The following is a 14,863-nucleotide window of genomic DNA, read 5'->3' on the forward strand; positions in this document are numbered from 1 at the left end:
TAAGGTTCAATAGTCAATCTCTAACACTGTCGGTTGACTATCTCTTTTTGTACTGTTTTATTTGGTCTTCTTAGTGTTGAATTAGTGAATTGATTTTAATTAGTAGCAAGGGTCTAAAATAATCGGAATAAACTGCTGTTGTGTCATTTTGGCTAAAGGAGGATTAAGAAAATATTTTGATAAGATCATTTTTTTCTATATAAGTTTTTATTTTACCACATTATTACTCATAACAATTTAGTTATCCAATACTTAGTTCTTCGATTTTCATTTGTAAAATATGTTATCCATTGATGGCTGTAAAGTCAGAGATGATAATCTCAAATCTGAAGACATAGATAAGTCTTTTGTTTTAACAGCTTTGAAGTGTAAAACTAATCAACTAATGTTGTAATGTCAAAAATACTCATTATGTACTGTTTGAAGTTCAACTAATGATTTTTTTATTTTATTCTAATTATAGATGTGAGTAGATATGTTAGTATAAAATTTCTATTGAGAAATTCAATGTTAGTATATATATATATATATATAGAGGTAGCCATGAGTTGGTTGATATTTTGTGTATGAATTTTTTTCTTGTTAAATGTTAATTATTGTTCTTTTTTCTTTTTTTTTGGTTAATTGCTATGGACTTGGAACTTAATTAATTTCAAAAATTGTTTAACGTTGGTACATTAAGTTAATTTTACTAAAGGATTAATAGATATGACAAAAGTTTGAATTTTATAATATGTATATATGTAAATATATAAATATTATAGGTTCCGGTTCTTACTTGGAACCTGTAGGGTCAGTTCTTACTTGGAACCTGATCAAGAATAGACCTTACAAGTTTCAGGCTCAGTTCCCATTTCTAGGAATTGAGCAATTCTGATTCCTACAAAATTTATAAGGTACTTGGATCTCCTCACCTCTAAGCAGTATCTTGATGTTGTCTAAATGAAACTGTGGGAAGACAACTTTATCCTTGGATTAAATAGTTTTGTTTCGTGAGATTGTGAGGGCAATATTGGGTTTAGAAGTGGGTGTCCAAATGAGTCAGCTTGTTGACACCTGGATGTTAAATTGAGGATTTGAGATAAGGAACAATTGTATTTTAGGCCACAGGGTTTATTCGCCCCGAAAGATTAGTCTTTTATCAAGTTTTGACCTATTAATTTTAAAAGACTCAAACACCCATTATATCTTAATTTTTGTTATTATAATAAGAGATAAAATCATTATTTAGTAAAAATATTTAAAAAAATAAAATTTATCACATTTTTTCTTAGATTTAAAAACTAACAGTTTCCTCTTACCTCTCCACCCAAGGGTTGAAATATGACAAATTTCTTTCTAGAGTTTGGAATTTTTTCCAAGAGCTTTTCTGGTGATCAGAGCTAGCCTTCCCCACCCATCTTTCATCACCTACAGAAGAAGAAGGAAAAACAACCACTTTTTGATTCATAAATGCTCGAAGGGCAACAGATCTCAACCACAACACTTGGATCTTAATCACACGATTTGTCTTCTAATGTTGTTTGAGCGTCTCTCATTGTCGTCCCAACATCATCTGAATGTCCTCATTGTCATCCAAGCATCATCTTGTCTTCATGGTCGAATCAAGTGACGTGGCCAATATTGATGAATCGTAGGATGTCTCCCTTCAAGTGTTGGACAAAGATTAAAGTGGTCCCCTGTCATTCTTCTTCGGCCATTGATGGCCGAAGAAGCCCCTACAAAAAATTCTAAACCTTAAAAAAAATTTATTACTTTTCAAATTTTAGGTAAGAAGGTAAAAAAAAATTATTAGATTTTTAAACCTAAAAAAAATTTTGATAAATTTTTAGTTTTTAAAATATTTTTATTAAATAATGATTTTATTCTTGATTGTATTAATAAAAATTAACAAATGAGTGAATGTTTAAGTTTTTTAAAATTAATGGATAGACACTTGAGAAAGAACTAACTTTGGGTGGAAATAAGTCCTTTGGCCTTTTAAGAAACCCGAATAGGTCTCAAATGGACAATGACGGTCCCTTGACTCCTTCAATTGACGGTGGAATTTACAGTTTTTGTTGATTTTTGGTAATTTATTTGAAACTAAAAAGTAGCTGAAAGTGTAGGACATGCGCTACCTTCTTTAAACTTTTAAAATTGTGGATTGATGTTAAAGTATCTGAAATAGTTAGGATTAAAAGTAAAATTATTATTTTATTAATAATATATAAAAATATATGATTTTATTTCATTTTTTCTCTTTAGTTTTGAAAATTTACAATTCAACCATAACCTTAACTTTGAAAAGTAAATTTTTCTCTCAAATATGTTGCAAACTCCAGTAACGACAATGACGGTTGTCTCTATCTCCACCTTTACTAGACACAGAAATGATACGACTGATGACGTTGACAAAGAGTAAGAACTTTGTTTCTATCAATGAAAAATAAATGGAGACAAATCTATCTTGTCTCTCCGTCGAGAAAGAGACTGAATTGTCTTTGTCCCTTCATTGATGGAGACAAAAGATGATCAATATTCATCCTCTTCTGTCTTTGTGGACGATGTCTTCATCTCTTCCTCAACAGAGAGACAAGATGGACTCATCCCTATCTCTTCTTTATCGACAAAAACGAAATTTTTTATCTCTATCAATGTAGTTGGTTGTCTCTCTCCTTTATTGGATTAGAGAAAGAGACAGTGACAGCTACAGTTGTCGTCATCGGAGTTTGCAATAGATTTGAAGGGGTGGGGAGGGGCAGAAATCTACTTTTCAAAGTTGAGACTAATGCGTGAATTGTGAGTTTTTAAAATTTAGAAAAGAAAAATGAGATAAAATTATTATTTTTTAATATTATTGATAAAATGATAATTTTATAATTAATCCTAATAAAAAATTTTAATAACAATTACTTATAAGTGAAATTTCGGATATTTTAATATATATATATATATATATATATATATATATTTATTTATATTAAAACTTTGGGAAAAAATAGTCTTTCGCCTAATTTTATATACTAAGTGTCTAAAATAGTTCATTATTTTTCTTTTATCAGGACAAGAGATACCTTTATTAGAGTCTTGGCCGATACATAGACCCCACCACACGCAAATTATGTGGCCGCAAATAAATCCTCTTAATTTAGGCGGGATTATAAAATTTTCTCTTCGAGATTTCAAGAAAGTCCAAATACACCTAAAAGTTTGAGATAATAAAAATACATCCAATTAGTTGATTATTTTATCATACAAAGACTATGATATCATTTGTCTAATTACATAAATTTTTATTTTTCAATTATTTATTTTTAAAATATAAAATTGAAAAAAAAAATCACAAACATTGTCTAAAAACATTTTAGTATTTTTTATTTTTTTATATTTGAGTTCTCATTTTTTTTTTAAATTTTAATATGGAATTTAATAGAATTAAGGTTTATATTATTAACTCGAATTTCAGTTTCAAATAGGGAATGAGCCTTATTTAGAATTGACCATCTTAGTTTCAAATAAGAATCAACCTTGGGCAATTCGGGTTTCGGTTTTGGTTTTATAAAAAATCAAATGGTTTTAGTTTTGATTTGGTTTCTATTTTTAAAACCTGATCTTGATTATCCTAGTTTATAATTAGATAAAAGTATTATGGTAAATTAATCAATTTTTAACGTATTTATTACTATTCAAAACCTTTGGGTGTGTTTGACTTTCTTGAAACCTTGAGGAGGACCTTATTCATTCCCCAAATTTACGTATGCGTTAAAGCTTCAACCATTACCTTTACATTTGGATTCATTTCCTCTTCAAGCAAAAGCCATCCTCTTACAGTTTTTGCTTCGAAATGGGGAAAATGTTGGCACATAATCAGATCTTATTATTAATTAAATCATACGATGCTAAACAACTTGAGTCTATTCCAAGATTACTTGGCCGTTCGATTAGAATATTTACCGACACGTGTTTGATGTCTACGGTGTCTCCTCATACACCTTCACGTAGCCTCGCATTATTTTCGCGAAGAGATCAGGAATCTCATGAATAAGCAGATATTAAAAGCACTTTTTGAAAGTCGTTGCTGCGAAGAAACCGTTTGTTCTTTCTCTCTTTAACACAGACAAAGCTCAGCTTCTCGTTCATGATCGATTCATGGCTTCAAAGCTATCAGCTTATTTCTTGAGTCCGTTCTTTGGTACTAACAACTCTAATAACACTATCAGTAACAGTATCAGTAGTAATGAGCACTTAAATGTTCGCTTGTTTCTTTCTTCTCGTCGGTTCTCTCCGGCTTCTTGTAAAATGCGACAGCGGAACTTCAGGTACTTGTTTGTTTGGCCATGGATGGAGTAAATGTATTTGAATTTTTGGATTTTTTTTTTTCAAATAGTTTGAATTCTGTTTGTATTGAAGTTGAGAATGATGCAGTTCGCAGCAGAAGAGGCAACACGTGAAGAAAAACTTGCCTCAGCAGCCTCCAGTGGTTGCAGATTCTGTGGAACGTGTTGACGCTGACGGTGACGATGACGCTGACTCTGAATCTGGAAATGATTTGACGGACGCTGAGGTAAGCTTAAATGAAGAAATTGTAGATGATATTGTGAACAATCATGTAGCTGTGGAAGATACAAATGAAGAGGATTTGGAAAGCGCAATTGTGCCTGAGCTGAAGAAAACTTCGGTACTCTTTTGCATATATAGTGAGATCATAATCTGGATTGAGATTTTACTGCTTGGAAGTTTATTTGTTAATTTGTTTATTCCTTATTTGTTTCAAACTTCGTTTTATTATAGCAATAGCAATTGAGTAGGATCGCACAAGATTACATGGATTAAGTGTATTTAGGTGTAATCTCTAGTTTAAATTATGAGGATTTTTTTTTTTTTTCGGTTGAGAGCAGTCGAAGTCAAATAGTTTTTTCTTCTTTTTTTGGCTGATATGTGCTACTACAATTTGGTTCTAATGCAGATAATAGTAAGAAATACACATAGTTTAACTACCAAATGTTTTGAGAAAAATTTTAACTGTATTTGCATTGTGTATGAAATTCTTTCAGCACTTGTTGCTTAACCAGGTTTTGTGGTTTTATATATATATATATATATTTATTCTCAGATCTCCTTTTAAGTAGGAAAATTGAAGATAAATGCTAAAACATTCAATGGACTTTCTTTCTCACAGCTTTTAAATAGAGAAGGTGAAGACCAGTTTTCAAGTTCTCAACTTCATAATCTGATGAACATGATAAGAAATGCTGAGAAAAGTAAGCATTTCTTTTAAGTATACTCTTTAGTTTAATGTATTTTCTCTTTGGTGTGTTGTGTTATTACTGATTATGGAAAATGTTTGTTCATATAATTGTGCATTGTGCATTATTGGCAGATGTCCTTCTTCTCAACCAAGCACGAGTTCAAGCTCTTGAAGAGCTTCAGAAAATTCTCAGTGAGAAGGAGTCTTTGCAAGGAGAAATAAACGTTCTGGAGATGAGATTGGCTGAAACTGATGCACGGATGAAAGTTGCTGCTCAAGAGAAGATACATGCAGAACTCTTGGAAGATCAATTGCAGAAGCTACAGAATGAATCGGCTCTCAGTGGAGTTTCCGAAAATAGTGACCTGGACATGTACAAATGTCAAAGCAATGTACTGAACAATAGTAGTATTAATTCTCTTAGTCAGGAGCTTGATTCTTTGAGGACAGAGAATCTTTCGTTGAAGGGGGATATAGAAAAACTTAAAACAGAGCTAAATAATGTCAAGAATACAGATGAGCATGTAGAAATGCTGGAAAAAGAACGCTCACTCTTGCAGTCATCTTTGAAAGAACCAGAATCTAAATTTTCAATATCTCAAGAAGAAGTTTCAGAACTTTCTACTCTAAAAGTTGAATGCATGGGCTTATATAAGAAGATAGAAAATCTGCAGGGATTGCTGGATAAGTTGAGTAAACAGGCAGATCAAGCTATTTTAGTGTTACAGCAAAACCAGGAGATGAGAAAGAAGGTTGATAAGTTGGAAGAATCTTTTGATAAAGCTAATAGCTACAAGTTATCTTCAGAAAAAATGCAGCAATACAATGAGCTAATGCAACAAAAAATAAGACTATTGGAAGAGCGTCTTCAAAGGTCTAATGAAGAGATACATTCCTATGTTCAATTATATCAAGAATCTATGAAAGAATTTCAAGACACCCTTGGTAGTTTGAAAGAAGAAAGCAAGAACAGGGCACTAGATGAGCCTTTGTATGATATGCCTTCGGAATTTTGGAGTCGCTTGTTGCTTATGATTGATGGCTGGTTTCTTGAGAAGAAAATATCAACCAGCGAAGCAAAGCTATTGAGAGAAATGGTGTGGAAGAGGGACAGACATATTCATGATGCATACATGGCATGCCAGGAGAAAAATGAACATGAAGCGGTCTCTGCATTTCTCAGGCTGACATCATCAACAACAAGGTATTAATATATATTTATATGTATATATTGATTGTAAATCTCAGTGAATAATTACTGTTCTTTTATTTGTTGCTTGGCTGAATTTTAGTTCAGGGTTGCATATCATTCATATTGCAGCAGAGATGGCACCAGTAGCTAAGGTATACTTTTACTCAGCTTGGTACTCTCTTTATGAGTTTATATTATTTTGTCAGTCTTAGAAAAGTTTCTTGATGAGGCCTTTTGTTTCAAAGGAATTTGACTCAGGGAAGCAACTTGAGCATTTGGCATATAAGTGTTTTCATTGTTGTCTGCAGCTTATCTCAGGCCTATTGGATGATATGCTAGCACTTACCTGCCCAATTATGTAGTCTAGTTTTGGCTTTATTGTATTCCTCTTTTATATTTTTCAAATTGTAGTTCGGTATTTCTGTTGATATATAGATGGATTTAACTGTTACTGATGGAATCTGTGATTCATATCTTGAGAGATTATTAATAGTTTAGTTCTTAAGAAGATTTTTGTATTAATTGAAAATGATAGTTTCTCTCTATTTTCAGGTTGGTGGTTTGGGGGATGTTGTGACTGGTCTTGGTAAAGCACTGCAAAAGAGAGGTCACCTCGTAGAGATTGTTCTTCCAAAGTATGATTGCATGCAGTATGATCATATAGACAACATGAGGGTATGTGACAAATTACTGATGTATTAGCATGGAATAACAAGCGTTCTGGATAATTTATTTACTTGCACAGGCTTTGGATGTGGTGGTAGAGTCATACTTTGATGGAAGACTATTCAAAAACATAATTTGGGTCGGCACAGTTGAAGGTTAGCCATTCAAGTAATCTTTGCTTGGATAAGATATTGTAGTATTGATTCTGATTGTTGCTGTGATTATGCAGGTCTTCCTGTTTATTTTGTTGAGCCTCTTCATCCTGATAAATTCTTTTGGAGAGGACAATATTATGGAGAACATGATGATTTCAAACGTTTTTCTTTCTTTAGCCGTGCAGCACTTGAGTTACTCCTTCAAGCTGGCAAGAAACCGGACATCATCCATTGCCATGATTGGCAGACAGCTTTTGTTGTACGGCCAATTTAAAATTTAACCAGTAACATTTTCTTTTAGCTACTGAATAATTGTGTCATTACAGTCAAAGTCTCTTTATTTCATCTCTAGGCACCACTCTATTGGGATTTATATGCCTCAAAGGGATTGAATTCAGCTAGAATATGTTTTACTTGCCACAACTTTGAGTACCAAGGAACTGCACCTGCTTCAGCGTTGGCTTCTTGTGGTCTTCATGTCCAGCATCTAAACAGACCAGACAGGATGCAGGACAATTCATCACATGATAGGGTCAATCCTATTAAAGTAAAGAAATTATTGCATTCAATGATGGTCTTCCTCAGTGGAATGTTTTCTACTTTCCCGTCAATTTTTTATTTTTTGTTTTTTTCCAGGGTGCAATTGTGTTCTCTAATATTGTGACAACAGTATCACCCTCCTATGCACAGGAAGTGCGTACAGCAGAGGTATTGATTTTTTTCCTTTTGTGGTTATAATATATATATTATACATATCATGTTTGAAATTGCATATTACTAACATGTACATATGATATTTTCAACTTACATTAATTGTGCATGCTGGATATATTGCCAACCATCTAAATTGGTTTTATCCAAGGGTGTCAAATAGTGAAAAAAAATAAAGTATAAAAGATGAGGCATGATGACGCTAATATCATCATCTCCCTGACTTCATGTTCTCTATGAAAAGAATTGTTAAAAGAAAAAAACTTGCTAAACTTTTCACATAAACAATTTACACTCATGTTAACTGATCTTAGCTCACTTTATCTTTTTGCAATTCATTATTTAGAGAGGTACAAATCTGAAGTTTACTAAGATACAGAGGAGAGATTTATTCATACAATTGAACTGTCAAAGATAATATGGAGCATCTGGCAAAAAATGTTCATTATCTCTCTCTTTCTCTCCCTCTCTCTCTTCCTTTTTAGGGAAAAGATTTGCTAGTAAAACATGATTTTATTCCTATCTTTCAATGCTTTGTTCGGAGATTTATTCCATATTTAGTCCGTACTCCGTGGTTAAAATCGACCATTTTTTCATCTCATAGCAACTTGTTTTTGATATCATGCTCTCTTGTTCTAAGCATTCACTGAAGTCTTTGTTTAATGTATGTTTTACAGGGTGGACGAGGCCTTCATTCAACCCTTAATTGCCACTCTAAAAAATTCTTTGGGATTCTAAATGGAATTGATACTGATGCATGGAATCCTGCCTCCGATGCAACCCTTGAAGTGCAGTACAATGCTAATAATCTTCAAGGGAAAGCAGAAAATAAGCTAGCCTTAAGAAGGCATCTTGGACTTTCTTCTGCTGGTACAAGGCAACCATTGGTAATTTTATTTTCCCGAAGAGCTGAAAAATATGTATTACATTCCCCTGTTTCTACTTTTTAGAAATAAAAAAAAAAAATTGTTTTAAGGTCTGCAACTTTGGTGAAACTCATAGACCATTATAACATGTAGAGCACATATTGTTGCATAAATAATCCTTAAAAAGGAATAAAAATGTTATGACACAAGACATCTAAGAACAAGATATTGTCAGCCATTAAAATTTTATCTCCTGGAAAATTTTCTTTAAGACCGTTATTTTAAGTCTTTTGGCTTACAGAAATGAAGGTCTTATCTTTCATCTCTTGGAATGGCTGGGTTTTTATGTACCGCTTGTCTGGTTTTGGGCATACAACTTATACAAGTGCTTAGCTTCTGGAGTTCATGGAATTCTTTCTCATTCTGCCAAATTTTATTTTTTATGCTACAGATGTTTTACCTCCCCCACTAAGCTCTGTGATTATGCCCGAATCTTGCTTGCAATCTTTTTTTTTTTTGAATAGGTTGGATGCATAACAAGATTGGTGCCACAGAAAGGTGTGCATCTTATTAGACATGCAATCTATCGAACATTGGAACTGGGAGGACAGTTTGTACTTCTTGGCTCAAGCCCAGTGCCACATATCCAGGTACTGTTTGTTGTTTTCCCTGCTTAATGAATAAAGATAAATCACATAATCTATTTAATGCGTTTTCAGCTACTGTCATGTAATTGTTCCGTAGGTTTGTGTAGTACTGCCTACTGCTTATGTTTGTTTAAAGTTGAACTCAAGACTTTCAGATACTATTTAGACTTTCTACTTACTTGTTTGAATATTTATATCATTATAGAGCGAGTTCAAGGGCATTGCCAACCAGTTTAAGATTCATGATCATGTTCGGCTGATATTGAAGTATGATGAGTCTCTTGCCCATTCCATTTATGCAGCATCAGACATGTTCATAATCCCATCTCTCTTCGAACCTTGTGGCCTTACACAGGTACACTCCCAATTCTGGCCTAAGCAAATATTCTTGAACAGAAATTGACTAAAACCCTTGCCTTTTTTTGAGTACTACCGAAACCTGGAAAAGATAGGTTATTTGTGAGATGACCCCTTTATAATTCTTTTCAGATGATAGCAATGAGATATGGTTCGATACCCATTACAAGAAAAACTGGTGGTCTAAATGACAGGTAAGCTGCTTGGTGCCTGGATTGCATATAATTTCACTTCATCTGGTTGGAAGTTTTATTGATTGGAGAATTCTAACTCAAATCACAATTTTCTTTGGTAGTGTATTTGATGTTGATGATGACACAATACCTTTCCAGCATCGAAATGGATATACATTTCTGAATCCTGATGAACAGGTAAGTGGAATGTTTACATGTATATAATTGGTAAACATTCTTATTGTTACATATCATGTCTCTTCTAGCATTGCGAATAAGAATCTTTAATTTTCACGCTCTCTGGATTCTTGCCTGCTCTAATTATCATTCTTCTGGGTTGTTCTCATCTGATTTTTCCTGAAAATTTGAAACTTTACAGGGAGTAAACAGTGCATTAGAGCGTGCATTTAGCCACTACAGAAACAACCCTGAGAGTTGGCATCAGCTTGTTTGCAAGGTCATGAATATGGATTGGAGTTGGGAAACTTCAGCATTACAGTACGAGGAACTTTATGCAAAATCTCTGGCCAGAGCAAGGGCCTTTGCAAATCGATCTAAGGCTTAGTCTGATTGCTTAAGAGCTTTTCCATGAAAATTTGTTAGCTCATTTCTTATCAGAAAAAATCAAGTTTGCGGTTTCATTAAGAGGTAAGCGGTTGCATTGCATATTTTTCACAACCACGAATATTTTTTCAATTTTTTCATGAACTGAAACCTCAAGTAAATTCAGGGGTGAAGTTTATGCTTTGTACTATACTACAGTGATCAATGTAGATCTATGTACAGCTTACAATACTTGTTCGAATGAGATATGACAAGATAGACTGGATGACTTGTTTTTGCTATTGTATCATCTTCTTATGAATTCTGTTCAACATATATATCTCAGAATCTCACCAATCAGAGAGAAAATTCGGAAGGCATTTCACAGGAATCAAGTTTCAAAATAAGCTTCCCATTAGTTCACAACAAATTTAAATTACAGCATATCAATTTTATCAAACAAACAGAATAAGCTGAAATCCACTCTCTCTCTCTCTAAGCTCACTTTCCGGGGACGAAGTTGGTAGCGTATGCCCAGGCGTTGTTGTTGACTGGGTCAGCGAGGTGGTCAGCCAAGTTCTCCAATGGTCCCTTTCCTGTGACAATGGCCTGAACGAAGAAACCGAACATGGAGAACATGGCCAACCTACCGTTCTTGATTTCCTTGACCTTGAGCTCAGCGAATGCCTCTGGGTCATCAGCCAAACCCAGTGGGTCAAAGCTGCCACCTGGGTACAATGGGTCGGTCACTTCTCCAAGTGGCCCACCGGCAACTCTGTAACCCTCGACGGCACCCATTAGGATCACTTGGCAAGCCCAGATGGCCAAGATGCTCTGAGCGTGGATCAAGCTTGGGTTGCCCAAATAGTCAAGCCCGCCTTCACTGAAGATTTGGGCTCCAGCTTTGAACCACACAGCCTCACCAAATTTGACACCGTTGCGGGCCAAAAGCTCAGGGAAAACACAACCCAGAGCTCCTAACATGGCCCATCTGCAGTGGATAACCTCAAGCTCACGGTTCTTGGCAAAGGTTTCGGGATCAGCCGAAAGTCCAGCGGTATCCCAACCGTAGTCACCGGGGAACTCTCCGGTCAAGTAGCTCGGTGGCTCACCAGAGAATGGGCCCAAGTACTTAACTCTGTCTGGACCGTACCACGGGCTTCCAGATGGAGTAGGCTTGGCAGTTCTACGCATGGAGACACGGCCGTTGCCCATGAGCTCACGGGGCGCGGGGCTGAGTTTCACGGCCTTGCCGGCGAATGAGGGGGACGAGAGAGCCATGGTTGAGGCTGCCATTGTATAATGAGATCTGCTTTTCAGATGGGTTTCTGCGGTTGTGAGTTGTAGTAGTGTTTGAAGACGTTAACCAAGTGGGCTTATAAAGGGTTTTGGGAATGAGATTTCTTATCTCTGTGGTATCTAACTCTGTTATTTCGTTGGTAGATGGAGATTTTGGGTCTGTATTTTTGTGTACCAGTTGGCACTTTCTAGTCCACCAGGTTCTTAGATTCATTTAAGAAAACAACCAATGAGGGTGCTCCACGTATGTGATATGGATTACATTCACTTCTTCTCGACGAGTTAAAATCTGGAAACTGATAACGCTAGCAAGATTAATTATCTTGAATGAACTGGATGGGTTGATATTTTCCAAACTGAAAAGTTGAATGTCCTTGACACTTGGTTTTTACTCTGAGAAGAATTCAAATTGAATTAAATTTTTATAATACACATTTCAAATTCACTCAAATTGACATACAATATACTTGAGAGTTGTCAATGGGTAAATATTCTCCCTAGGAGAGTAAACAGTATCATCCGTGAATAAATAGTATCATCGTATTGAAAAACTAATCCATCTCAAATTGAGTTTACAAATTAGAATTTCAGATGAGATCTCCAAGCCAAACAAACTTGAATTGGATTCACTGATACCCACAAATTAATATTGAGATAAAATTCAAGCCACAAATAAAAAGCTTCTGGAATTTTACAAAGATGCATGATATTAATGAAGGATTATAAGGACAAAAAGAGAGAAAATGAACGGTGATATGAAAGGCTGAAAGATTAATGGAATTCTGCATAAATTATAAGGCAGCATGATACGAATTGTACTGCATTCGTGGCTGGGAAGGGTCGATGTACATGGAATGTCAATATATTTTGAGAAGAAAATGAGAAGGCATCAGCATCATGTCATGCACAAACTGATCGAGAATAGGTTGTCCACTAATTATCAGAAATTAAGAATTCTATGAAACAATATGTCGAGTTTATTTTTTATGTGAAAGAACGAGAACACTTGGATGCTGATCCTTCCTCACGTCAACCAAGCTGGTTCGGAAATTGTACACATTTCTTTTTGTTGTTAGGCTAACAACCCATTACTAGATTTGCATATCTTCTAAAAGATAAAATATAAAGACACCATCTGCTCTAATTTAAATTTGTTTAAATTAAACTCAAATTAAATTTAAATTAAAAGGGTTAACTCAATTTTAAAATTAAATTAAATTTGAAATAAAAAAATTTGATTTGATTTATGACTCAATTTGAGTCACGTTAAATAATTGTTAAAATAATATCATTTTATTTATTATTGAATATGAATTCGATTAGAAATTTGACTCATACATTCAAATCAAATTTTAAACTTCACACATAAATTTTGTGAACCCAAAACTTTTCAATTTCACCCAACAAATGTATCCTTGGAGGTGGTTCTTCCAGCACTACAACTTTTACAAAGCCCATACTAGAAGTGCGTAGCTCCAAAGTAGATATGGTGCTATCCAATAGCACAAATGGCAACCCATTATTGGAGAAGGAAAAAAAAAATCCAATGTTGAATTAGATTCTGGATACAATTGTGGCTTGTGGGTTCTAAAATAATCCAGGGTTTTAGTACCGAGTGGCGTGTAGAGCTCCAAGTAGACTCAGAAATCAAACTTTCAAAGTGTTTCGAACCAATAGGAATACAGATTTTGATATCCTTAGATAAGGACCCTTTCTTGTAACTCATATGTATACTAGCCAATCAAGGCCCAAATTTTCATCAACAATTGTTTCTCTCTCTTCTTGATCACTCCAATTCACACAATGGCAGCCTCAGCCGTGGCTCTCTCTTCCCCATCTTTCGTTGGCAAGGCGGTGAAACTCAGTCCGTCGGCCCCTGAGCTCATGGGCAACGGGCGTGTCTCCATGCGTAAAACTGCCAGGCCTACTCCATCTGGAAGCCCATGGTACGGTCCAGACAGATTCAAGTACTTGGGCCCATTCTCTGATGAGCCAACGAGCTACTTGACCGGAGAGTTCCCGGGTGACTACGGTTGGGACACTGCCGGGCTTTCAGCTGACCCAGAAACCTTTGCCAAGAACCGTGAGCTTGAGGTTATCCACTGCAGATGGGCCATGTTGGGAGCTTTGGTTTGTGTTTTCCCTGAGCTTTTGGCCCGCAACGGTGTCAAATTCGGTGAGGCTGTGTGGTTCAAGGCTGGAGCCCAGATCTTCAGTGAAGGTGGACTTGACTACTTGGGCAACCCAAACTTGATCCACGCTCAGAGCATCTTGGCCATCTGGGCCTGCCAAGTGATTCTGATGGGTGCCGTCGAGGGGTTACAGAATTGCCGGTGGGCCACTTGGAGAAGTGACCGACCCATTGTATCCAGGTGGAAGCTTTGACCCACTGGGTTTGGCTGATGACCCAGAGGCATTCGCTGAGCTCAAGGTTAAGGAAATCAAGAATGGTAGGTTGGCCATGTTCTCCATGTTCGGTTTCTTCGTTCAAGCCATTGTTACAGGAAAGGGACCATTGGAGAACTTGGCTGACCACCTTGCTGACCCAGTCAACAACAACGCATGGGCTTACGCCACCAACTTCGTCCCCGGGAAGTGAGTGAAAAAATGATCTGAAAAAATTGAGAGGCTTCCATCCACAGTGATTGTTCATTGACGTGAACCAGTGTGCATAAATTGTGATTCATTTGCATTATTCTTCTTCCTAGTTTTGTTCAATGTTCACCATTACATTTTTTTTATTTTTCATTTTCTCAATTGCTATCTATGCATTCTCTGCTACTAGAAAATTAAAAAGAAAATACGAAAAGAAGTAAATGGTCTACATAAGAGAAAAATTATGTTTATCCATTACCCAAGATCAAGAATGTAATGATATTGACTGCATTAATATGTTAACGCAGCTTCCCGGCATATTTGAACACTTTGAAGGGAGAAATGAACTTGGAGGAAGAAGTGGGTGCTGTTGGTCATTGTTGTGAAAAGATTGTTAGAAGTTGTGAAAAGATTGTTAGAAGTTGGGAA

At 35.5% G+C, this 14,863-nt stretch overlaps 2 protein-coding genes and 1 pseudogene across 2 annotated transcripts; 2 read left to right on the forward strand and 1 right to left on the reverse strand.

The window, feature by feature from the left end:
- The first annotated feature begins 4,073 nt into the window (after positions 1-4,073).
- On the forward strand, positions 4,074-10,844 carry LOC123192292 (probable starch synthase 4, chloroplastic/amyloplastic). The gene is made up of 16 exons (XM_044604785.1): positions 4,074-4,301; positions 4,408-4,660; positions 5,162-5,243; positions 5,363-6,434; positions 6,523-6,574; positions 6,975-7,097; positions 7,168-7,243; positions 7,318-7,502; positions 7,596-7,790; positions 7,880-7,951; positions 8,632-8,841; positions 9,345-9,470; positions 9,673-9,822; positions 9,957-10,018; positions 10,120-10,195; positions 10,377-10,844. Exons 1-16 carry the CDS (start codon positions 4,132-4,134, stop codon positions 10,560-10,562), a joined length of 3,090 nt encoding a protein of 1,029 aa, XP_044460720.1. The 5' UTR covers positions 4,074-4,131; the 3' UTR covers positions 10,563-10,844.
- A 92-nt stretch (positions 10,845-10,936) lies between these two features.
- On the reverse strand, positions 10,937-11,912 carry LOC123192293 (chlorophyll a-b binding protein of LHCII type 1). Its single transcript, XM_044604786.1, has one exon. The coding sequence runs from the start codon at positions 11,834-11,836 to the stop codon at positions 11,042-11,044; it is 795 nt and encodes a 264-aa protein (XP_044460721.1). The 5' UTR covers positions 11,837-11,912; the 3' UTR covers positions 10,937-11,041.
- Positions 11,913-13,568: 1,656 nt separating this feature from the next.
- On the forward strand, positions 13,569-14,534 carry LOC123192294 (annotated as a pseudogene).
- The last annotated feature ends 329 nt before the right edge of the window (positions 14,535-14,863 follow it).

The sequence above is a fragment of the Mangifera indica genome, chromosome 12 (assembly GCF_011075055.1).
Source record: "Mangifera indica cultivar Alphonso chromosome 12, CATAS_Mindica_2.1, whole genome shotgun sequence".
In the NCBI taxonomy this organism is placed as follows: domain Eukaryota; kingdom Viridiplantae; phylum Streptophyta; class Magnoliopsida; order Sapindales; family Anacardiaceae; genus Mangifera; species Mangifera indica.

Coding starts and splice junctions, on each gene's coding strand:
- LOC123192292 (XM_044604785.1), top strand. CDS start 4,132: ATGGCTTCAAAGCTATCAGCTTATTTCTTGAGTCCGTTCTTTGGTACT. Junction 7,098..7,167: donor ATCATATAGACAACATGAGG/GTATGTGACAAA, acceptor TTACTTGCACAG/GCTTTGGATGTGGTGGTAGA. Junction 9,471..9,672: donor GCCCAGTGCCACATATCCAG/GTACTGTTTGTT, acceptor ATATCATTATAG/AGCGAGTTCAAGGGCATTGC.
- LOC123192293 (XM_044604786.1), bottom strand. CDS start 11,836: ATGGCAGCCTCAACCATGGCTCTCTCGTCCCCCTCATTCGCCGGCAAG.